This window comes from Etheostoma cragini, chromosome 6 (genome assembly GCF_013103735.1).
Source record: "Etheostoma cragini isolate CJK2018 chromosome 6, CSU_Ecrag_1.0, whole genome shotgun sequence".
NCBI classification, from domain to species: Eukaryota; Metazoa; Chordata; class Actinopteri; order Perciformes; family Percidae; genus Etheostoma; species Etheostoma cragini.
Genome location: NC_048412.1, coordinates 26,838,486 through 26,863,334, shown reverse-complemented (window position 1 = coordinate 26,863,334; position 24,849 = coordinate 26,838,486). Strand labels below are relative to the sequence as shown.

Here is a 24,849-nt window from a genome sequence, read left to right as displayed (position 1 = left end):
AAAAAGCAGCGGCCAAGTTGGATAGTTTCCAGCAAATTCCAGAAACCTTCAGGCTGAATAAGAAGTCATAGAAACGCTCACATCCTGTAAGGTCCGATTGCGATTTAATAAAATGTTATAAGATACGTACATCAGCGGGTTCACAACTCTCCAGTTGTTTTTATTACAGAGCAGCTGTCAAAATGCTCTACATGGGATCTGTTGCTGATTTTAATAAACAGACTGAAGAGGATGCCTTAGTTTTGATGGTAATTCATTACGTCACATTTTTCATCTACCAATGAGAAGGTCATTTGGCCCGCCCTTTCAGGTGCAACAAAGCTAACAGGAGGCTCAGAAAGATGTCAATCAATCAGTGGAACCACACCCACAGAGTCCTGGTAGGAGGGCTAACCAGAATCCAAACACCTGCCCATGGCCTTTAACAATAAAATATATTAGAAAGCAGGATAAAATCATCAATTGAGAGGATATCTTTTGGACAAAAGAAGCAAAAATGCAATCAAAACTCAACTAAAGGATTAAAGTCACCATGGAGTTTACTGTGAAAAATATAATTTTAAATTATAACAAATGCTGTATTATTCATAAATCATTACCTTATATGTTTGCTGCAAACACAACACAGTTTGGGACATGAATGGCAGTCAGACAGGCTGCTGTTATATAATTAATGGAGCTCCACATCTTTATAAAGGCCCCGTGTTGAGTGTCTCCAGACTGCATTGTGTGCAGTCCTAAAGAGGGCTGCGTTTAACCTTAAATGCTTCTTTGCCCTACTCATGTTAATGAGACGGCGGATGCAAGGCCACCTGGCGCATGTCTGTGCTGCAGACTGAGTCAACATCCTCAGCGTTGCAGATATTTAAGGGAATCCACTAACAGTTACTTGTATTGCGGGATTTGACTGGATCCTTTGGTTTGAATACTAGACTAAAGGAGACACTTTGCCACTCTTCCATGATTTCTGACTCTTATTGAAAACATATTGATACTGAAAATGATTTTGTGCTGCCCGCAAGGAATGCTACAGGTTGAATTTTGAAAGTCCTGTGCACGCTTTAACAATATGTGCACATTGGTTATTTAGAGTCAGTAGACTCTGGACCCACAGCTGACTGTTTTTCTATGAGATCAACTACAATTAACATAATTCACACATAGCTTAGTATTTTTATTTTTTTCTGACTAGTAAACATCTCTTTTCACAGGAATGCATTATTGAATCACTCCAGATAAAAAGGTGAAAGCAGGATTCATCAAGCACCTGATGTATGCATGCAAATGCTCTCATGAAATGTTTGTTTTATCAACTAGTCAGAGTGACTTTGCTGTATCCTTTCTCTGAAACAGCCAGGATGTGTCTGATGAATGAAAGACTGTCTCAGAGCCTCCAGGTCTGACGGCATTTAACGTGCCAGCGTTTTCCTTTCGGGAATACAAAATAGATAAAGCCGAGCTGCTGGATGAGCACTGCACCGTTTGATTGAGAAAGGACTGACGTCAAGACTTCGACCATCTGACATGAATAAACCCCCCTCCAACACTGGGTGGTGCTCAAAGTCTGTTCTACAACCAAACAGGTCTTACACTCAGGTTTCAAAGTGCAGTTGACACGAATTAGGTAAACCTGCTAAGTTGAGTCAGTGTGGCATTAGTACTTTTACTTCAAGTGCTTTCTCTCCCCCCCCCCCCCCCTTTTCTTTGTGTGCAGGTTAAGTTTACAAAGTGAAAAAGCCCAAAGCCCACCCCACAGGGACCTACCATCTTCAACAGAAAACACTGTCCACAAAGAACTCTATTGTAGTCCAACCTTCACTCAGGTCACTTTTTCTAATGGTTGCCTAGCTGCTAGCATTCCTTGCCCTCACACTCTGCTTCTGACTGGCTAGTAGTCCTTTCCTAGCTAGTGCTCATGTGAGACTCCCAAAGATAGAATAGAAAAGTGATGCCTCACTGTAGCTATAACAGAGCTCACACAGGGTAAAAAGAGGCGCTGCAGCAATGTTCAGTACAACAATATGGAGTTTTTTGAAAATTTAAACCTGTTGACATAACATCTCAATACAATTATAAACCTGAAAATGAGCATAATGAGCACTTTAAATACTTATCCCAAGGTTCTCTTGGGAACAAACCCAAAAGGTTAACTTAATTTTAAGAAATTAAAAGCAAAACAAATGTGACCACATCTTTGTGGCCAGGCACTAATGACTTGTTCAGCCACTACAACACAAGCCCCATCTGTGCAGATTAGAGTTTTTCCCTGCGTGACTCGACATGTAACCAGCCAATCAGTATGACTAAAGCTTGGAACAAGCATGCTCACTGACGCCAATGATTTATTCCTGAATTCGAATCTACCTAACAACCTATCCGGATGTACAACTGTAGTTTGAAGTCTAGACTTCAAATGTTGCATGTTCTGTAGGAGTCTGCAAAAGGTCCTAGAAATAGTTCAGATATTTTTAAGGGGGATTGTATGAAGTACTGTATCCACAGTTTGGGTATTCCAAACAGCTTCAGCCTACAACCATAGCATTACATCACTTAGCTTCAGAGTTAGTGCGCCGGCCTGTTTTGCCAAACTGGGAGGGCGTGGCAACCATTTACACCATAGTTAGTGGTGATGAGTACCTCATACAAACACCCAAACTATTCCTTAACCCTTGTTTTGTCCCATGTCAAGAGACATGTTTACTTTATTTACGTTTTGTATTAGCCTTTTCAATTAACGGCAACTGCTGTCAAGGCCTCACCCTACGGGTCCCGGAGACACTAGTTTGTTTTTGTGCGATTATATGCATGTTCAAGTGCAGGATGGGACTTGGGATTCGAGGGTAGTGGGATGCGCGGTCAAATGCAGGAGGGGCCTTTGGGACTCTGGAGGGCAAGGTAGCAGAAAAATACGATTCAATACAGGACGGGTCTCTAGAACCCGAAGAAAACCAGGGTTATAGACATTAAGTCCAGCTAGCTTCTTAAAACAACAGACATGAACACAGGACGACATTTTTATTAAGATGGACTTTTCATAGACAAATAATTGAGTTTTTAGTGATGTACTCTTTTGCAACATTACAAGGTGCCGTGCTTAAGATGCATCCCCAAAATGACTTTTGGTTGATTCAATGTGAACATTAGACTTGGTCTCACTTGGAACCAGGGTCCTTCTTGCATTTCATGCTTTTATCCTCATCTACGAAGAATTCATTACAGGCGACGGTCAGTGCAGCAACCAGAACGACAAACTCCTGGAAGTCCACCTCACCGTCCTTGTTTTCATCCAGGTCATGCATAATCTTCTCAACCACCATGGGGTCCTTGCTGGCCTACAAACAGAAGAATCCTCATCAAAAAAAGCTAACCAAGGAGAGATAAGTTTCAAATCTTGTTGCTGAGATATGTACAACTGCTTGTGACAGATTCCACAGTAAGTGGCATGCTTTGGCATTATACAATATCTCTTGATCCCATTATTTACAAAAAAGGGAAATTCATGAGTAGTCCAAATCTGCCAGACAGAGACTAAATGGTCCCACAACCTATTGAAATATCCCACAACACATGGCAGGTTGGTCAATGTTATACAAGTTTGGAAAAGGGTTGTATTCATAATGAAACTGCCATTCACAAAAGGGAAATTCCTTGATTTCCATCTTCATTGGCCAAGATGTGCATTTGACCTATAGAAACTACACTTGTGATTTTTAGATCACGTTATAGATTTGGTTAACGAAATAAAATTAATGACATAATCCACCCTAAGAAGATGTAGCTGTACCTTTGTGGTACGAAATTATCTCCCACCTTAAGTTTTCGGCTTGGTTGGTTTTTCGGAACGATTACAAAAACTACTGGACCCATTTCCATGAAAATTTTGCAACGCATAGGACTTTTAAAATTAATTATTTCTCACTTTCAACATTAATAGAAAGGACATTCCTGGGGGAGGTCTGCACTCAGAGTGAATGGTATTGACATCTTTTGGTCAGTCAAGTCGATAGTCTCGCTTGCTGGATGAACATTGCTGCTGCCGCCTCCCCCTCCAGACTAGCTAAGTCCAGGGCCAGGGAGACGTATCTGGCAATGCAAGACCATGATTAAAGATACTCACGGCAAGGAATTCGGTGAGTTCTCCCTGTAACAGGTTCTTCAGCTCCGCTTTGCTGAGCTTGTACTTGTCCCCTTCTTTTCCAGAGTAGGAGTGGAACACGGCGATGAGGCCCTCCATAGCAGTTTGCAAGTGGGAACACATGTTTAAATCCTTAAAATAAGCACAAATCAAGAAAAGTCCCATATTAAAAACAGTTGGAAAAGTAAAAGGGCATTTCAAGTGTATTAAGACTAAGGGCCCCATCTTCCACCCAGTGCAAAGCCAGACACAAGTGTCTTTTCTAGTTTAAGACTAATGCAATTGTTAATTCTCCCGTCCAGCGCCCACGTCATTGGATAGCAAATGCACCTACGCCCATCTGATCTTGCAGGGAGGTATGTTCAGGTGCATTTGTTATTATGTAAAACCTTTTCATGCCACGTTCTACATCTCAGAGAAATGTTGTACTGTTTGAACACAAAAACCAAATACACACGGTATACTTACAAGTACAAATCAAATGATTAGTGGATTCAACAACTCTTTTGAACATTTCCAGATTTAAAAACTTAAGATTTCCCTCAACTTTTAGGTACATTTTGCTGATCATGCTTGCATACTTTTACTAAATGACATTTTAAATGCAGGACTTTCACTTGTAACAGTGTGGTATTAGTACTTCTACTTAAGTAAAAAAGGATCTGAAGCTGAATACTTCACCACTGTAGCTGAAAAGTCTCTTTAAAGAAAAAATAGGTTAAATTCGTGCAAACAAAAAACCTTCGGTGCAAGTCAGTAATGAGTAGGGCTTTATTGTCCCAAAGATTTATTTAGTACCGATACTGGTTCCTGAACAGTACAATGTTTCAGCGCCTACAACCTGAGCCCTGTAACAGAGTGTTTCCTGCATGACTGTCAGCCAATCACCAGCATGTTTAGAGCTGGTGGAAGCATGCTGCGTGCTTATTGGCTCCCTGACGCTAATGAGCTTCACTCCCAGGTATTGCAAGGGTGCAAGTTTGGGTTCAACATGGGGTGAGAGATGTTCACCTATGTAGCAAAACCATAGCGAGGGTGTCTCGGTCTTTACAATAGCAAACAATTTCCTGAATTTCTCCACAACAAAGTCTTTTCTACATACAAATTGCTTTTATTTATGCAAATACTAATTTATGGATCTGTTGTATTGTTGAATTGTTTATGCCGAGTCAAAAGGCTGCACTTGTTTTGGATTCTTTTTATTTAGTTAAAATAAATGTAGAATTATGCACATCTTAAATATTTTTTTGCAAAAGCAGCACTTCATTACACTGGCCAGTGTTAATTATGGGGGTTGCAACCCTCACCCCCCCCCCCATAAACTTCACCCATGACATGGAATTTGTCAGTACTCTACATATTAAAGAGGCAATTTGGTCAGTGCCTAAAAACAAAGTATCTAATTTGGTACCCAGCCCTAGTAATGAACAGTCATGCAACCAAATCATGCCGATACCTACGCCAAATTTAACTTTAGACCAAATAAAATTAAAACGTTGCAAGGTCAGGAATAAGAGCCAAGAGTTTAAATATCTAACCTTACACCTGCCCCTCAGACACCTGAGAAGCTGCTACAGGGAGGCCGAATCATTTCACCTCCACCCGCAATGATTCAGGGGAGGAGGACAAAGCATCTCTCTCTCCCTCTCTCCCTCCCTCCCTCCCTCTCCCCCCCCCAGCTTTCACATAAAGAGAAATCTAAAAACTGAAGCTTGCATTACCTTACATATCCACTCCCTGATGCCGAGGAATAACTCGGGCGGTCATGTTTCATCATCTAAATGTCTGACGATGCTAATCGATGAGTGGAGACGTGCTCACGTTAATAATGCAGGGCCGCGCTGCCCTCTGTGTAGCCTACTCAAGAGGCTGAATGACTAACTCTCTACAGTGGGAGAGCCAGACGTGCTACATCACATTCCCCTAATTAGTTGCAATGATTGCCGGGAATCAGTCAACCCCGCTGTGATTGGGGAGCTAATTAAAAGCCTTGAAATGCCAGAGCAAAGCTGGGGTTCTTTAACTGAGAGACAAAAGCAGCAACATTTGGGAAATTTTAAAAACCACACTGCAGATGCCAGATGCCACTCCCAATGATAAAACACAAAGACAAACTATGTTTTGCGATGTTCCCTCTTTGGCAGATTGGTCTTTGAAACTCACATGGCAGATGTGAAAGCTTATTAATCTCCCATATTTAACCCTTGTGTGGTGTTCGGGTCTGTGGGACCAGTTTTTAAAATGGTTGGTAAAAGAAAAATTATGCTATTTATTATTTCTTCTAACTCAAACTCATTGGCCTTGGCTGATGTCCTTCACTTATTTTCAATGACAGCACACAGGACACCCAGCCCCATAACCATTACATGGCACATGTGTAATTAATTGTAGGTGCTATGAAACCATGTTGTAGTTCTGAACCTGCTATTCTGACACAAAGTTACATAATTGTTACATTTCAAGCACTTTCACCTGTTTTAAGTTAGAAGAAAAGTTATAATGTACATTTTGGTTTCTCACAACCCCCCCCCCCCCACCCACCTGCAGAAGAAATTATCCTGGAATCATTTATGTGATCTTATAGGGGTTCTCATGCCACTTTCTACGTCTCAGATAGAAATATGTTGTACTTAAAATGTTTGCACACAAAATGCAATTAGTTTATAAAATGGGATTTTTGTGGTAAATGGCAAATTTGAACCATGAATGATATATGTCATTAGTAATAAAGCTAAAAGTAAACATTAAATAAATATTTGTATATAACTGTTATGGCTTTATGGATTTAAAAGCTTAATAATGTAGCAGGTCCACCAGACCCGGGATCATTGACTGTAACAAAACCATAAGGTTACACACAAGGGTTAAATAACAAGCAAACACACACAAAAAAAAAAAGCAGGCACTCACCTGACTACTGACGCTAACAGCCGCTGGTGGAAGTGGCTTCAGCTCTCATCTCATCAGTTATATATAGGCTCCTCTCACCTGTGTGCAGAGCAATCAGAATCCGATAGGCGCCTCCCTCCGGACAGCCATGCAACCAGCAGCCATGTAAGGTCACCACGGGCGCTTTATTACAGCTGATGAGACACAGCTGGGAGTTATCACACGGATGTGGACAATTAGGTCCAAGGAGTGGAAGCCAGCATGTTTAATAGCACCCTGCACATAAGACCCACACACACCACCAGTGGTGGAATGGAAATTTCCTCAAGTACTGTCCTTGGCTACAGTAAGGGGAGTATTGTTAAATTGAGACACTTTAAGAAAATTTGAATTCGGGAATACTTCACAGAATTTGTCAAATGTCCAAGCTCCCAAAATGAACCCTTACAACCCCCTTATAACATGCAAAAGAAAAAGAAAAGCTTCATTAAATGTATTCGGACTCTCATTATTAGATATATTTTTAAAGATCATTTAATATATACAGACCTCCATATATTTAAACATCACACAAATATAGATACATATATACATAATCTCCTAATCTATATCTATTTATATACAGTGTGTGTATATACTATATATACTGTATATGTATATAGAAAGGGGGTCTTTATATTCCTGCCTCAGTGGAATTTTGAATAAATAATTCATCATTATGCGTTTTGGCATGGCTGGCCTAGTGACACTATATCCATGGTGGGGGTTTAATTCTTGCATGTTTGGTTTTGTTGTGCGTGATCCAAAAACCTGCACCCTGCATATATATGAGCCGAATATTCACCTATTCTCCCATTTTGTTCTTAGCTGTTATGTGTGTTTAGATGTTAAGAAATAGGTTGAACTCCTCCCTTTCTTTTTCCTGCCATAGCCCTGCCCTGTGTGCTGGCCGTGTTCATGCCTCGCTTATGGATATTAGGTGTGACTAATGCTTTTCTCATTTGCAGTCAGGGAAATGATTATGTTTGAACAGCTGATGCAACTAGCAATACAAATTAAGTTCAGGCCAGTCAAGTGAAATCATCTTCTCACTGAATGCAAACCGCTGGGGTTGATTTACATCAGTATCTCCAGGTGACCTATGTAAAAGCGTCCTGGATATTTGCATGCTTCTAAAAATTTAACTTGGGGCCGGTAGACATGTTTCTATAATCTAGATGTGTTATTCCCAGTATTAAAGTTGTATTCCCTGTATAAATGTATAAAGTAGGAGCACACAGATGCTTTGATAAAACGTTTATAACCTCATGGTGGAGAGGGAAGATGATAAAACATCAAATTCAATTTTATTTATAGTATCAATTCATAACAAGAGCTATCTCAAGACACTTTACAGATAGAGTAGGTCTAGACCACACTCCAGAATTTACAAGGACCCAACAAGTCTAGTAATCCCCCCCAAGAGCAAGCGGTGTGACAGTGGTGAGGAAAACTCCCTTTTAGGAAGAAACCTTGGACGTAGCCAGGCTCTTGGCAGGCGGTGTCTGACGGGGCCGGGTGGGGGTGTGATGACATGACATGGGTGTGGTCAGGGAAGCTTAGAGTCATTTTGTAAAACCACAATTTGTAAGTGCAGGACTAGTTTATTGTGTTTAACTTGACCTTCGTCTCCTACTACGTCTACACGTGGGCGGCTATTTTCATAAACAGACATTTCAACCTCTCCGGTTTAAAAAATATCATTGTGCACAGCTGTGAGTTTTCAGAAAAGGGTTAATTTACAAGTACCTGTGTACATATGCGGCCAATGCATAGGCGCCAAACCCATAGGTGGCAGTATAACAAGAAGCTCAAGCCCACGTTAGCCTATCAGAAATCAGGGGATTGATTCTCATCTTTGAATTAGCCTACTTCCTCTCTCTTCTCTTCCTCGGCTGCTTAAACCTCCGGTTGTCTCACTTTACATGCAAATGAAGATTTCGCAAATCTCCACTCTTGCCGGAGTTTGGAAAAATCTTGTTTTCAGGGAAAAATTCTCCGTTTGCTTGTAAAAGAAGGGCACAAAGGAAGGAAAATGTCTCCGGTTGTCAAAATAACCATGAAACAGGGTCTTGTCTTCTGGTAAACTTAAGTCCACTGAAAGAAGGTTAAATTTTAGTCAGACATGAAAATGGAAAAAGGTCACATCAGTCAGCAATACAAGCTGTGCTGCAGTTCTTCCCCTTTGTGTTTCCCCCTTCCCTGCCTCTTCTCCGGTCCAACTTTATTTATAAAGCACATCTAAAAAAACAGAGTTGAGCGTTATGTAGTGTTATGGAAAATACTTATGCTCCATGGTGCAGCATGGTACAGTTTTTTCTCAATTGCTAAACATTCTGCACTCTAATGCACCTGCCATCCACACAAACACAAGTGGCAACAATCAAATACAAATAGAGAACACATGCCAGTGATTGAACACAACCACTCAAAAATGATTTCACTTGTTTCATTTGATGTGACACAACCAATACACCAAGAGGCTTCTTCCCCTGTTGCCTCAGGAGGGAAATTATTGCTTGTGATGTTGCCGATGACGAAGTGCTCGTGCCTGACCCAGCCCAAAGAGAAGAAGAAGGGAGAGACGCCAGGAAATGGGTTTTAGAGGGATGAGATGTCCTTTCCTCTGAAGCATCACATGTATTTGCCATTTGTTTCATGCCTGGACTCATCCATGTACTGTAACGTTTGGATTTTCTTTACTCATTTGGGAGACTCATAAGGTCCTGGTCCCTATTACAGAATGTATGTCCTCATTTTTGAATGTATTGTCTAACGAGGACGTTGACAACGTGATCAAATTTCTGTGTCTTTTGGGCAAATATACTCACAAGACCAGATTTGCTCAGTTTTCATTTAGACCATACTGCCAGATGATTTAAGTTATTTGATTTTTTTTCTTTTACTGAAATGGTAAGCTGTATATTTAGGTGCACATTGTGAAAATTTCCCTCTATTGTTAGTTTAAAAAAAATTTTTGCACATGTAATTTTTATTGTATGTGATTTTTTTATATATATATATATATATATATATATATATATATATATATATATATATATATATATATATATATATATATATATATATATATATATATATATATATATATATATATATGTTTATTTCATTGTATTGTAATAATACTGTGTTGATAATAAAGATTGTTTAAAAAAAAAAATAAGCAGAGGAGTCAGGGATGCAATTAAAGTAAAATGTGATGCACCTATGAGAAGAAGCCCTGGATGGGAATGCCTGTCTATGCTCTCTCTCTCTCTCTCTCTCTCTCTCTCTTGCATCAATCTGCTCATCAACTCTCGCTCCCTGCTATCTCAACACACCTGCTGCAATCAGCTCAAACAACCCCTGCTCTTCTCCCACTCAGTGTGTTGTCTCAACTACTGCGTTAGTTGTTTGTTTCAGGCCTCTACAGTCAATTTTGAGGACTGTACTTGTGTTGTTTGCCAAGCCAAACATTAAAAGGAAAAGGAAAGATAAAACCCTTTTCATTGACTTGATTACCTGGGACCAAACCGATGTGTGAAGAACAGCCTCCCGACTCTTTTGTATGCGAAACCAAAGCCCCGTCTCTGATTACGGATCAGAGTTGGTCTTTTACCAGCTGCAGAGATCCACAAGTAGTGGAGAAGAGACAACCATCTAACATAATCACACTTTTAAAGTCATAACTTGCTAAATAAAACACAAATACACAAATTATTCATGTTCAGCATTTGACAAGTAATACAAATGAGACACATCCTGTATTTTAACGGGGCAAAGAATACAGAAATACAATATAGAGTCTGCATACAATATAAACATCTGCTTTGCATGAATAATTCTGCACACAGTAATTGTCATACTTTAAAGACGTAATTTTGTGTTACAAACCCACATGCCTTCTATTCAGAAAATGCATTTAATGCACAATACATTTCACATCTCTCTCTCTTCCATCCCTCTGTGGGACATCAGCCAGTGAATAATAAGGTCAAGGGTGTCATCTACTGGCCATTTGGAAACTCCACAAATGGCCACATAAACTTGTAAAAAAGTTAAAGTGACTGTATTTAATTGTTGCACAATAGGCTACTGTTTCATCGCTGAAAGTGAGAGGAGAGAAGTAATATGGAAAATAAAAAAAATACTTTAAAATAACAAATGTAAATGTTTTTAAGAAACAATCATCGTGTGAGCTCAACTCAAACCCATAAGTAGAAAACACAACAAAGCTGCTCCGGACCAACTAATGAAAACAGCGACTCTAAGGACTTAGACAAACACCACAACCAGATCATTTAAAAAAAATATTTGGCAGCAATCAAATGAGTGATGTCTAACCATGCATGTTTAATAAGCCCAGGAGCAGTCAACTTGAAACATTAGAAGACCTATGGAGAGCCACTTTAAAATTATGAGAGTCCAAAGTGCTGATACAAAATAGAAAGTGCTGGAGTGCTATGAATTCTCATGTTTCTTTTTTTTCAGATTGTCTTTACTTGTATGCTCACTTTTTGCCATGACATCAACTTTCACTAAGCATTGTGCATCCTTAGGATTTAGCATAGAGTTTTGAATCCAAGGATCTACCAAGATTCACATTTAGATTTTTTGATGTTCTTAGGTAGGTAAACATTTTCCCCAAAAACATTATGTTCCTGGAAGTGGTTGGTACAGTATTTCCTGTGTGGCCTTTGACTCTGGAACAGAGTTGGAACAATAATGTTTAATATCCACTGAGGGCCAAGAATGTAACAAAGCAAGGTCCTTTCACAGTGTAGCTCCTGTCACCACATCTCCCTGGCACCTCGCTTGTTATCCAGAGTGCGACATGGGAGATCTCATTTGAGCCGTTGAGTTCATGGCCTTTCAGCGCCTGTCAGCTGGGCACCCGGCCAGGGACACTCAGAGGGAGAGCTTGGCCTTCGGGGATAACATGACAGAATGCCATGGGCAGGCAGGGCAGGGGATCATTTTATCGTCATCATAATGAGACATTGGCTTTTGCTCCCGGCTTTGGCATAACCTGCACACAAAAGGTTACCTGAGTTCAGGCCTTTGCTGAGACTATACTGATGAAATCAAAATGTTATCTTCTAACCTTTGGATCAAAATGCCACCATAGGGATTTGTCTCGGATTTGATTGTTGATCATTATTCCTCTTAAAGATTTCATTTTCAGGTTCTGTTTCCTTCTCCGCATTCAGTGTTGTTGCTTGTGGCATCCTATCCTCCAAGAGGGGCCCAATCACAGAAACACCTCCCACGGATGAGGTTCTGCTCTTGACACTGTGCGCCCTCTCTCGAGTCATTGTGGGCTTGCCCAAGACGCTTATGAGCTGTGCCCAGAAAAATGACTGCTGGCTGACCTGCTGGGGCCACTCCAGGTAGGTCTTGGTACTCAGCATCTTCTTCAGCTTGCAGTACTTGCTGGGCAGGGAGCTGGGATCGATGGGCTCCTTCACCACTAGTATCACGTCATTGAAGGTCTTGCCCACTGCTCTCTGCTGAGCAAAGTACAGCTCATAGTTGCACCACTCGCTGTTAACAAAGTGCCGGGAGAGGACAAATATTACCTGAAAATGGAGACAGAGAAAAAGGAAGTAAAAATGTTTAAGTCCACATCTGTTATCATGAGCTTTTGGTTGTGTCTGTATTGTTGTATTCTGGCTTAGTAAGTCTATAACAAAACTGCATTTTGATACCTTACGACTGCTTTCAATGTTGTCAATGATGTTATCGATGATCCACCTTCCTGGCATGAAGTCTCTCTCATGAATACACAAACGATAGGAGTTCTTGTTGCTCTCTAAACAGGGCAAGAGCTGGTCCCTCACCCAGTCGGCATCAGAGTGGCTGTAGGATATGAAGGCATGATAAGTAAAAGTCCCTGTTTCCCCGGCCGCTTTTTCCTTGTGAGCTCTGTATTTGGCCCTGATGATCTGATATGTGGCTTTAGTGTACCATGGGAGGTCAAAAATATAGCAAATTAGCATCAATATCAAGATCACCGCTGCCGTTGTCACAACACAGATGATGATAACTAGTCTGATGTCACACGCCACCCGACCAGGCAGGAATTTGGATATGACTGTGTTGAGGAAGGCCTCTGGGTGGTAACACCTGTAGTTCGAAGGCCAGTCTATGAGGTTTACCTTTCCTTTTGACATTGTGTCCTGGACAAAAGCATGGAGCTCACATGTGCAATGGTAAGGATTGTTCCCTGCCCTCAATTGAGACAGTTGAGGCATGTCCTGGAAGGATGCCTTGCTAATGAGACCAAACGAATTCCCATCTAAAGCAAGGGACTGCAGTGAGGGACTTTTCCACTTTGATGGAATGAACTTGATTTTATTTCCACTCAGCAGGAGCACTTTCAGGTTGATGGTTTTCTCAAAGTACGTCATGTCCAGCTGATCCAGTTCGCAGTTGGACAGGTCCAAGTAGTGCACTGTGGTGGGCAGACAACTGAGTGCTTCCCTTACAAATTGATTGTGGTGAGCAATCACCCGAGTGATGTTCTTTTGCCAAACACAGTTCTGACTGTTTTCAGCAGAGCCCAGTTTGTTGTTGCTGAAATCCAATTCTTGAAGTTGCTGGAACTCTCTTGTTAGCGAGGACAAGTCCTTCAAACTGGTCACGTCATTGGTGCTAATTTTGAAGGTGTGAAGATTTGGCATGACGCCCCGGTAATCACACCGCTGGTTGAAGATGAACTCATTAACTAGTCGGTTATTGGAGACATCCAGAACCTCAATACCTGCCATCTCAACCCAGGCATCACAAGGCACAGAGTTGAAGTACACATGCTGAATAGACAGTTCCTTAATTTTGTTGAACCAGGTGAAGCGCCAGTCAAATCGCAGAACATCAGGATTGCTGATATACCTGCAAGAAAAAAGAGATTTGTAGTGTTCTGTATGTTATGATAAAAATCAAACACACTGTTCCTCAATGAGTTTGGTCTGACTGATGTACAGTATGATTTGGGGCAAGGACTGTATGAGAAGTTTAGTTCAAGGGAAAAATAGATTCATGGTCCTTAGCACTGGCAAGCATTCTTCCAGTTCCACCATTTTTCTGAGGACCCAAAAGGCAGGGTTCTAGGGGCTCTAGGCAAATACCTAGAGGGACACCATAATTACTCTCCACTATGTGAATACTTTGAATAAAATTAAACATATATGTAAGCTTATCTGTCCTGGGAACGCCTCGAGATCCCCCGTTCGGAGCTAGTTGATGTGGCTTGGAAGTGGAAGATTGGGGTCCCCTACTGGAGCCCGCGTGACCCATTATCGGATAAGCACACAAAGATGGATGGATGGATGGATGTAAGCTTATCGTCTACAAACAACACTACAATGGATAGACGTCTTGTAAACTGCACTGTGTCGCATCAGGGGGCAGTGTCAAGCAATTTGGCATAATAACAAGCAAGAGTAAAATTTCTCACCAGATCCACTAATGTTCACATTGCCACATGGTGCCCCAAAATCAGTGGTGGAAAGCAACTAAGTACATTTACCCAAGTAACCACCCAGCAATATAACAGCCTACAAGTCTAGCTGATTTCTTGTGCTTTTATGACACTGTTATTAAAGCTTTGTTTTGGCACTTTCATTGTTTTTTTGTTGTTTGATTACTTTTAATACTTTAAGACATTGTTTGACTTCACCTATCCTGTCTTGATCGTGTCGGTACCTAGCTTGCCCTGCCCTGATATTTTTTCCACAACTGCCCAAAATGAGAAGATACTCACCAAAGATCCAACTTATCTAGTGTCAGGTTGGTGATGCTGGAACTTGCTCCGCTATCAACAAATGTGGGTGAACGGGCAAAGTCGATGTACTGAAGTCTCAAACATTTGATAGGGGTGACTTGTAAGTTCATTAAAGCCATCCTGAGGAGGTTCTCATTGTATTTACCCCTGTGAAAGACGAGTTGATTGACTGTGATGTATTTTAGACCCTTGAAAATGTCTTCCTCTCCCATGTAGTACATGAACTCAAAGAGGTTGCGGAACTGGATGGCGCTGAAGGTCTTGTTGGCAAGGTCACGTAGCATGTGAGGTAGAGCACTTGGGTGTTGATCTATGGCCATGTCAAAGCCCATCTGCTTTGTCTGGATGACTTCTAAACTTCCGGGCTCATAGTAACTTAGATTGGAGGAACATTTAATAGCAAAAGCTTGTAAGCCAATATTCTTCAAGGGTTGAAAATCTGTTTTTCTTAGTCCTTTAACCAGAGGGCCCCCCATTGACAGAACTTGGAGTTTGACAAATTTGGAGAAACTATGGGCCAAAGTGGCATGTCTGTAAAGGTTATTAGACATGTTGAGAGTTTTGAGATTCAAAAGAGGTTTCAGGGCTGTGGCAGGAATTTCCTGTAAGGAGTTATTAAAGATGTCAAGATATTCCAGTCGCTTGTTGTTTTTAAAAGCGTTATTGTCAATGTGTGAAATGTTATTGTACAGCAGCTTTAGCACGCGAAGCCTAGGGAGGTGTAGGAAGTCGTCAGCACAAACAGCTTGAAGTTCGTTGTAGGAGAGGTCTATGTCTTCCAGTGTTGATGGGAAATGTCTCCAAGGGACATTGGTGAGCTGTTTCCCCAGACAGTCTGCAGAGCGACCAGAGTTGTAAATGCGGCAGGGTCCTCCGTCAGTGTTGGCGATGGTGGGCAAAGGTGGAGTTGGGGATGTGAGTGCTCCAAGAAGAAGAGCACTGAAATGAATCCATGTCCAAATCATTGTGACGGACTGGTAGAGAAAAGAGAAAAGGAGAGATTAAACATTGGTATTTAATTCTTTGCTCTAATGAACACAGAACATTGACCCCAGTGTTTTTTTGTTATTATTTTTTTACAAAACTATGCATGCCTCTCTGCAGAGATACTCAAGCACAAGTTTGAAATACAGATTTTTTGTTTTTTGTACACTTTTGTTCTGTGTTAGTCTCAACTCTTCTTCCAGTGGATTTAGTTTTCTTTTGTTCTTTCTCCCTTCTTTCTCTCTTGCTTACCTTTAATAACTTATCTTAAACATTCAAATCCTCAAAAAGTAAAGGTTGTCCCACCTCACAGTAAAGCACAACACTGCTCTTCTTCAAAATGAGTACATTGCATCAAATAAAAGATTGAGTTCAAATAAACTGGTCCCACAAATAAACTGGCATCTAATCCCAGGCATCTTTTTGTTCCACGAAAAGTAGTACATTTATATTTTTCATATTCATTCTTTCAAAGAAACCCCAAAAAGAAAGGAGAAATCAAAATGACAGAAGCAGTATATCAAATCTTAAATTGTTGGTTTTGGTCTCATAATGAGATTTGTCCATATGGATAAGACATTTCCATTGGTCCCTATTGTCCCCTTCTCATACAGCAGCACTCATCATACACTGCTCAGTACTTACCCTACTAAGAAAGCTTTCCGGCCACGCAGACGGCAATTCCCTTTCCTGAAGCTTTATTTATACTGTTCCATCCCCGACATGGAGGAGCTATCAAGCTTTATAACCCTCCTTAAACAAACAGGATTGGTTTTTATGTAGTCCAGAAGTGACGTGACTTGAATAAACATTTATGGATGTGCGGATACATGGGGTGTAGAAATAAATTGTTTCCCTATTTATTTGAAGTACTCTGTGACAGCTTGGACAACCACCAGAATAAACTAAATTAAAATCCCTTTACAGAAGCTGCAGAAACAATAACATGGAGGTAAAGATGATGAATATTGTTTGGAGTTGATGAATCACAAAAGATAAACTGTTTACTGTATTATATTCATAACATTTACCCAATGATAAAACCCATATTTGATATATATCTGTTTCAGGTGTTTTCAGCCATGTGAGCAAAAATGAATGGGGCGATTTTTGTCGTTTTGAATTCCAGACGTATTCTTCCAACAAGAGTTTTTTGATTTTCAGCCGTTCACTCCTCGTTCCTCTCAGATCAACGCTTATTGGAATGACTCATTGTTAACATGCCAGATAAATGCAAGACAGTAAATCATTTTTTCATAATTTGAATTAATTTATCCCGCGTTTACTGTGTGGCCATCGTCGTCCTTACTCAACATGTAAACAATGTCTGGGTGAGAAAACACCAGCTGTGATGCTGCTTTGATGAGGAAATACGCTGGTTATCTATTCTGGTCAACAGTGGAGGGCCGTTTCAGGAAATTGGCGGCAGATTAGATGAACATCAATAATATTGATTTAGTGGAACTAAAGGCACTGTTTAAAATGATGTTGTAATATCACTTAGAAATGATAAGATTTGGTCTCAGACTATTTCAAATGCATTCATGTTTGAGGCTTGCAGATGATGTCCAGATGATGCTTTAAGCATGTCCATGGCAGTTCTTTAATACTAAGGGGCATTTCCAAGAGGCTCATGGGTATTGCAGCATTTTCCGCCCATTTGGAAATCCAAAAATAACACATGATTTCTCAGACACAAAGTTGAAATAACCAAAGAACTGGTGGCTTTAACAATAACCTATAGGATGGTGACATGATCAAAGAGAGTTCCGTGTTTCCAACACATTGAGTTACATTGAGGATATCACAAGTCTTTTCAGCTAGACACGCCGCATAGTAGTCACAGTATATGTCTTTTTGATCTAGTACCAGTGTTTCAGATTACAGATTTCACCATGTTTCCTTCCCAAATGTAAAATGTTGTCTGGGACAGCCTAAAGTCCCTTAAGTCACAGTTCTAGGTTGAGTCTCACGTGTAAAACTCTGATTGATGGGCAATCTGGCCTTAGCAACAATTAAACTAGAGACTTTCTATCTGTAGAAAGTCTGTTTGACAAGTACATTTCCTTTAAGCCACCTTTCAACCATGGATTAGTGCTTCAAGACACCAACCCTAACCCTAACCAACCGTTATTCTTTTCATAAACCCAACCGTCCAGTTGTTGTCCCACGTGACATGGAAATTTAAGCCCACCCAAGACCTTTTCCTTAACTTAAGGGGCCGTGTTAATTTCACGGAATTCTTCCGTGGGTCCATCAAAGAATTATCCTCGATTCCGGGAAACTGCCACAGATTTTGAGTTAAGGGGCTGTTTACAAAGCATCTGGTCTTTACTCAAGTGAAATAAAGGCTGCCTTAGGTGAATTCTTCTGTCTCACAAGGCAAGGAAAGGTCAACCAAACCTGTGTGTCCCTAACCTATACGGTTGTCAAGAGTTTTAAACTCATGACCTCCAGCTGGTTTGACATTAACTTGCCTTGCAGGAGTTTCTGTGTCTCACAGAGAAAGTTTCCTGTTCTCTGATGCATGCAGCCTTATCTGTAAAAGGAATGTTCCCAGACATGGTGTCAATGCTACAGGCCATTCTTTGTCCAACTCTCCAGTTCACTGCAGCTTCAGAATTCAACGTCAGAACACCATGAAGTTGACAGGTTTTGATGTATAGGTCATAAAATCCAAAACATCTACACCACTCATTGGGATTACACACAAGACACTGGTCAATATTTTGCACATGCAGGTTGGCCCATTGCCAGGTTCATGTAGTATGAGCTGAATGGACAACTGTAAAATCTCCAGACAGGAGGAAAATATTTGTTTTCTCTGCACCATAGAGATAGCTTTCGCAAATCCTGTCGTGTGTAACTTCTACAAAATAACACTGCCTGGCAACAATGGCATCATTCATCCATGGATCTAGTGGAATAGGTGTTGCAACACAAGAATGTAAATTAATAGTTAATCTTCCTGAGTCAGTGTTGTGGTAGGACAGAATAACTAACACAACTGGAAATGTTTTAGTGCTAAAACAAGTCTCATTGTTTAAAAGGTGCACTCCCTGACCTTTCCAATAAACTCATTGACAGACGAACCATAAAAAGTGACAAATTGTGTGTTGTGAAAGAACAATTGTCAATCTCTCAAACGAAATCATTAATGTGGCAAGCCATTGATTCAAGTTAGGTAGTCTTATTAAAAAAAAGGATCAAAATGAATGCAGAAGAACCAGAGATAAGACTTTTCATTCAATTCATTCAGATTCCTCGTCAAAACCTTAACCATAACTACAGATTGGCATAGGGACCTTTCCATAAAATCATCTCTCAATGCAAATCAAACCAGCTATAAGAATAACTGAAATAAAACCATGCCAGTCTCTTGGCTCCATGATGGCCTAAATCAACTCTATAGGAACGAAAAAGGCTGCGCCTCAAACGCTGTATCCAGTTCCTATTATTCATCCATGAGTTGGGTGGGTTATGATAGTAGCCATTGTTGAAGCCTTGAGCAGCTAGCCTCAAGTAGAGATGAGGAGGTCTGGTGAGCTAGCTCCTTTCTGACGTCAGACCTCCGGATTTAAATTTTTAAAGTTGTAGTTCAGTCCCAACCTATGTTTAATCCAGCGACATCAATTAGAGGCAATTTAACATACTTCATACAGCCGTGTGAAGTCTGAGTTCCTCTTTAAGTACAACTTTAAGTGAATCTGAGATATCTTATGATTGCTTTCATATTGGGTTGGGTTTTGTGCAGAACATTTACATTCCTTTTGAAGTGTTCATGATGCATTGTATTGTGATGTCCTGTCTAATAAAACTTGTGTACAAATAAGGGAGCAAAGCTGTACTCTAGTAATGTATTGTGGTACTGTGCGGCCCATAGCAACCCAATGCGACATACTGTACATGCTGCACTTTAGGGTCCATAGTCCTGCACTAAATTAGCAACCAGGGTATGAAAGAAACACTAAATGTCTCACTCATTGATCAAACTACGATATCTCTTGGCGTCATCCAATGTGCTCAAAATCTCGATTACTGTGTGATATTTACCCAACAGTCAATAGTCGGTAGCAAACATCTCTTTCATTGACATGGCAGCACTGTGTCCTGCCTCTGTACAATTCATCTGGCAGCAGACTTGTTTCACTGATTGTTCTTCACTCTGTTTAACCCTCATGTTGTCTTCGGGTCAAAGTGTTCTTTTTAACTACCCAATTGTAACCACCCAAAATAACATGATTGATTCCACCCAACGCTCTTTGCAGAGTACAAATCTCTACTGTAATTAATTCTGGGGCGTCTTATTCAATTTTATAGCATTCCAAAAAAAATTGAAGTGTTTTTGAAATAGTATTGAGTAAAAGTTGACATATTACAGTCTGTGATTATCAATCAACATCCATTCCTTTAATTTTAGTCAAAAAATTCCTAATTTCTGCTTTTCTAACTCAGACACAATTTCCTATAAATAAGGTTCATTGACCATAAATTCCAAAAATAACTGCAAAACTAGTGAAAACGTCAAAAAAAGTGACGGATATCAATTCAAAGCGCCAACAAATGTGTTGATTTTCGGGAAGACAACACGAGGGTTAAAGATGATGAGGATGTCTGACGACTCTCCATGTTTGTGTGCTACGCACAAACACACTTGTCCTCGAAAACATTTTGTTCCCAGGTCGTCCTCCTCATCGTTCACAGCGACAGACACTCAACATGTTTATGTGCCGGGGGCTGTCCATGTCATACATCAAGTGATCTTTTTTATTTCCAAAACCATTTTCCCACTAGCACCTGGTGGTATTTAACCGTTCGGGATACACAGGATATGGCCATTTCTGAGATTTATGCAGCCACCCCCTTTAGGATGTAATGAGTTTACATTCTGCTGCTCAAAGCATTTATGTTACTCAATTTACTTCCCCCATTGCGCTTGATAAACAGCCAAACATACTGTCAACAGTTTTTATTGGAAGTATTATTTAGTGGATTCAATTCAAAATGTCCACATCAACAGAGACAGATGTCTAAAAGCTGGAAAGGAAACCCAAACTATCTGCAGGTAGATGCTACAATGGAATGGTGAAAAACAAATAAAAGGAAGTGATCTTTTAAACCTGCACCATGAATTGTTTTAATTCAAAATGTCCCAGCAATGTCCATTCCTCATGTAACCGTTGGTGATGGGAACGGAGAGGGCAATGAGTCAAATCCCAAAGTGGAAATAACGACGATTGTTTCTTGAGCATGCCAAAGCAGTTGTCACAGCACCAGTCTTTCAAACTTGACAGATCATTGTCACAACAGAAATTTTGATTTGTCATTGCAGGAAAAAAAACGAAGGTGTGACTAACAACATTTTTTCCATTAGTCACAATAGGCATTACTTCCTTTTCACTTTAGTTACTACTGACATTGTAGTCTCGCTTTGCACAAATTTCAGTACGCCAGTTATATCGTTAACCGTTTAAATCTGAGCATGCGCAACTCAAATCTGCATCGGGAGTGTCAGTCGCTCCTGTGGGTTTTATTTCCTGTCTTCTAGGGTCGCTAGTTTATGACTTGCTAACACGGGTCGACTTAGAGGGCAGGAATTAACAACGTATATTGTCACATGATTTGGAGGACTTGCTGTACCAAAAACTTGTACAGTATCCATAACTCATAGTGTTTCAGATGGAACTCCACAGACATTATCAGCCAGGCAGGAACAGCTGTGCAAAACTGCCTGAAATCATTTTATTTGCCGTTGGCACGTGACAGATGCCAACATTTAAACAGGCTGATTGCCTGAGGAGAGGGGTGTCTTAAAAGATAAGACTGTGTCAGTTTACCTCTTTATCATTATCAAGAAATCTCATAAATAAGACCAAAACCAACAATTTATAAATAAATTTACACTCTGTTATCATTGCACATTACACAGGCCAGAAACACACACACACACACATGCTCCGGTCCTTTTACATGCACAGATGGAGAGAAGTGAGAGTGAGTAGGCTGCGACTGCTGGACAGAGCGGTTTGGGGGGGCATCTCTGAACTGGCACTTGAACCAGCCCCCCTCCGGTTCCTCCCTACTGACTGAGCTACTTCCTCCCCATGTATTATGTAACATGTAAGTTGAAGGTGGTAGGAGATGCCCACTGGCATAGGCATATTTCAACATGTTTCTTTCACTTCCCTTGTTCCTCTCACACACATCCTGTTCACATCCTCTCATTATCACTTTTAAAAATCCTTATTATAAATACTTATTTAAGTTATTCAGTTGGAAAGTACCTTGTAATTACATGACTCAATAGTCCAATGTTTGCACATCTGTCCCTTGAGTTATGAAGGATGGAGCTTTGGGATCGCAACATTTTTTACAAAAGCTAGCAAGGTTCGAATGCAGCCTCTCATCGGAGGCTTCGTCACAGTCCTCCTTCGGCCCTTGAGAGAGCCTCAGTCTTTCTGTTCTTTTTTTTTTGCAATGCTGGCGAGTGGTTGCGAGTAACCTTTTTTTGCCTCAGTTCTCAAGTAGACTTGCAGTAACTCCAGAGGTGCATGATGTGCATTAAGCTCAGGCTCCAACACGGTAGGGGCAGAGTACATGCAGCGGGGCAAGGAGGCATTTCATTGGTTTCATTGGAGGCAATGATTTGTCTGCATTTTTACATGGTTATACAGCCCCGCTCAATACAATCAGTTAAGTGCCATTAAAAGAGGCTCCAAGCCTGCTCAACGGCCTACAGATAATACTGTGGTTAGAATGAGAAGCTCCCGGGTGTGTCATGTGTGGGGAAAAAAGACACGAATAACGAGTTAAGCCTGAAAACGTGGGATGTCGGGAATCAACAAATTGGTATAATTGTTCTCTCAAAACCTCTTCACTTCAATTTTCTGCTCTTCTTGTCAGCCACGTGGACTTAAAGACACGTCTGGAAAAATAAAACTGTACTTGGCTTATTTTGGCTGGAGTATCACAGCCTAAGTAATAACCAAAGTCATCAGCCAAGAGGCGAGGCCCGTGACTTACAGTCAAAAATACAAACACTCAAATTTCTTGTTGATCTCAAAACACTTAGAAACGATACTCTAAAAATGCCAGGATAATAATTTCATTCATCTCCATAAAGGATGACAGATTTCTTTTCCTTCAATTAATCTGATATCTCTGTTTGCACAGCGCCAGTGCTTTACCATCGTTAAATATAAAAACCTTCATAGCCTACCGATCCTCTTTAGTCATGTCATCATGAACAGAAGCAGGCCTAAAACTAATATAATCCACTGAAGATGGTCACAAAAGCTATTAATACAGCATATTTAATCCGTGAGAAACAGGACTACAATCATTTTTATATTCATTTAGGGTGAGAAAAATCTTGAACTCACCTTGAAATGCCGCGCGGTCAGATTGGACTTCACCAGTTTGACTTTCTCCCACATTTTAACCTGCTCTGCCGTGTGTTAGATGCTCAGTGAGAAGTGAGTCAACACTGGATGAGTTGGCCTCTGGCAACTTAGTCTGTGCTGTTATTTCTCTCGCTCTCTGTCTGGCTCTCACCCCCTCTCCCTGTGTGTGTGTGTGTGTGTGTTGCTCAGGAATGTGTAAAGTGCCAGGGGAGTATTTCTTCTGGCTCAGAAGCTCCACATTTTTTCTAAATTCTGACTTTGTTTTTCTTGACTGAAGAACTACTTCTAGGCAAACATAAGAGAGGAAAAAAACTACTTCCACAGTACTACTACTTCTGAGCTATTGTTGACAGTCTTATATGGACTTGGTGTCATTTGTCCAGGTTTGTCATGGAGATGTGCCTTCAACCCAATACCATGCAATGAAGGGAATTTAGCTAATGCTGCTCAAAATATTAACTATTTACTTTACTAAAATCTACAGGGACATGTCTGATAAGTAGAGGAAAAAAATAGATCATAGATCGAAAACAGTTGTGGCTGGAGAAAGGAACTGAAAACAACAGAACAAATAATTGAGAATGATATTCAGTGTTGCTGCTTGTTTATGTTAATTTCTTTAATTTTTCAACTTTCAATCCTAGCTGTAACATTTGGGGTTTGCGGATGTCCTATTTATATACGTCCCTATTGAGTTTCAAGTTATTCTCCAAAAGCCACTCAAACTAGGAATCTTTTGGATCGACACAATGAAGGTTTGTTGTTTGAATCCTGTGTTGTAACAGCTGAAACAATACGCAGGGTTTTAGAAAGATGGCCGAGACTCAAGTGAAAATAGTCTGTTCGCTGAACCTTCACCCAAACTTAACCCAGAACATTCTATGAGCAGTTTCCAGGCTGTTGGCCTTTCTCTGCCAGAGAGCCTTTCCAAAAACGTACTCCATTGGTAGTGAGGAAATGGTGTCATTTAATTCCAATGTAATATGGTTGACTAGTGATCTTCATTGCGGGACGTGTGTGCATGTGTCTGTGTGTGTGTGTGTGTGTGTGTGTGTGTTCTTGTTTAACTATATTAGTGGGGTCCAACAACCTGGAGTTCAGTATTTTTGTGGGGTCCCGACAGCTTTGTGAGGCCAAAATGCTGGACCCAACAACTTTAAAGGGTTGTTTGAGTGTAAAGACTTGGTTTTAGGATTAGGGTCAGAATTAGGTTATTGTAAGGTTGTGGGTAAGGGTTAAGGTTAGGCATTTAGTTGTAATGGTTAAATTTAGGGTAAGGGTGTAGGGAAGGCATTATGCCAACGGTACGGGTCCCCACAAGGATAGTGCCATGCACTGTGTGTGTGTTTGTGTGTGTGAGAGTGTGTGTGTTTGTCTGCTCTTGATAATAGATATTCAATTGCTGCTTCTGTGAATTTCAGCCAGAAAACAAACAAAAATATGAATAGACGATTGGCAGAAATGTGTCGGGAAATAGTGAGCTTGTGTCATATAGAGACTCATACTCAGGGTCTTTGCTAAGATCCATTCTTTGTTCTTGAATCTTGAATAGAAAGCTCGGGAATTGATTGACTTCTGTAACAGGCTGCCTTTTCCTCCTGAAAAGCATCTCAAGT

At 40.6% G+C, this 24,849-nt stretch overlaps 2 protein-coding genes across 2 annotated transcripts; both read right to left on the bottom strand.

The window, feature by feature from the left end:
- Window positions 1–3,001: 3,001 nt before the first annotated feature.
- s100a1 (S100 calcium binding protein A1) lies at window positions 3,002–7,165 on the bottom strand. The gene is made up of 3 exons (XM_034873736.1): window positions 7,046–7,165; window positions 4,118–4,267; window positions 3,002–3,332 (listed from the first exon to the last, which is right to left on the bottom strand). Exons 2-3 carry the CDS (start codon window positions 4,256–4,258, stop codon window positions 3,153–3,155), a joined length of 321 nt encoding a protein of 106 aa, XP_034729627.1. The 5' UTR covers window positions 4,259–4,267; window positions 7,046–7,165; the 3' UTR covers window positions 3,002–3,152.
- Window positions 7,166–11,605: 4,440 nt separating this feature from the next.
- tlr18 (toll-like receptor 18) lies at window positions 11,606–23,388 on the bottom strand. The gene is made up of 4 exons (XM_034873732.1): window positions 23,213–23,388; window positions 14,826–15,820; window positions 12,772–13,954; window positions 11,606–12,642 (listed from the first exon to the last, which is right to left on the bottom strand). Exons 1-4 carry the CDS (start codon window positions 23,264–23,266, stop codon window positions 12,175–12,177), a joined length of 2,700 nt encoding a protein of 899 aa, XP_034729623.1. The 5' UTR covers window positions 23,267–23,388; the 3' UTR covers window positions 11,606–12,174.
- Window positions 23,389–24,849: the final 1,461 nt, after the last annotated feature.

Coding starts and splice junctions, on each gene's coding strand:
- s100a1 (XM_034873736.1), bottom strand. CDS start 4,258: ATGTGTTCCCACTTGCAAACTGCTATGGAGGGCCTCATCGCCGTGTTC. Junction 3,333..4,117: donor AACTCACCGAATTCCTTGCC/GTGAGTATCTTT, acceptor TTCTGTTTGTAG/GCCAGCAAGGACCCCATGGT.
- tlr18 (XM_034873732.1), bottom strand. CDS start 23,266: ATGTGGGAGAAAGTCAAACTGGTGAAGTCCAATCTGACCGCGCGGCAT. Junction 15,821..23,212: donor TGACCGCGCGGCATTTCAAG/GTGAGTTCAAGA, acceptor TTTCTCTACCAG/TCCGTCACAATGATTTGGAC. Junction 12,643..12,771: donor ACATTGAAAGCAGTCGTAAG/GTATCAAAATGC, acceptor CTCCATTTTCAG/GTAATATTTGTCCTCTCCCG.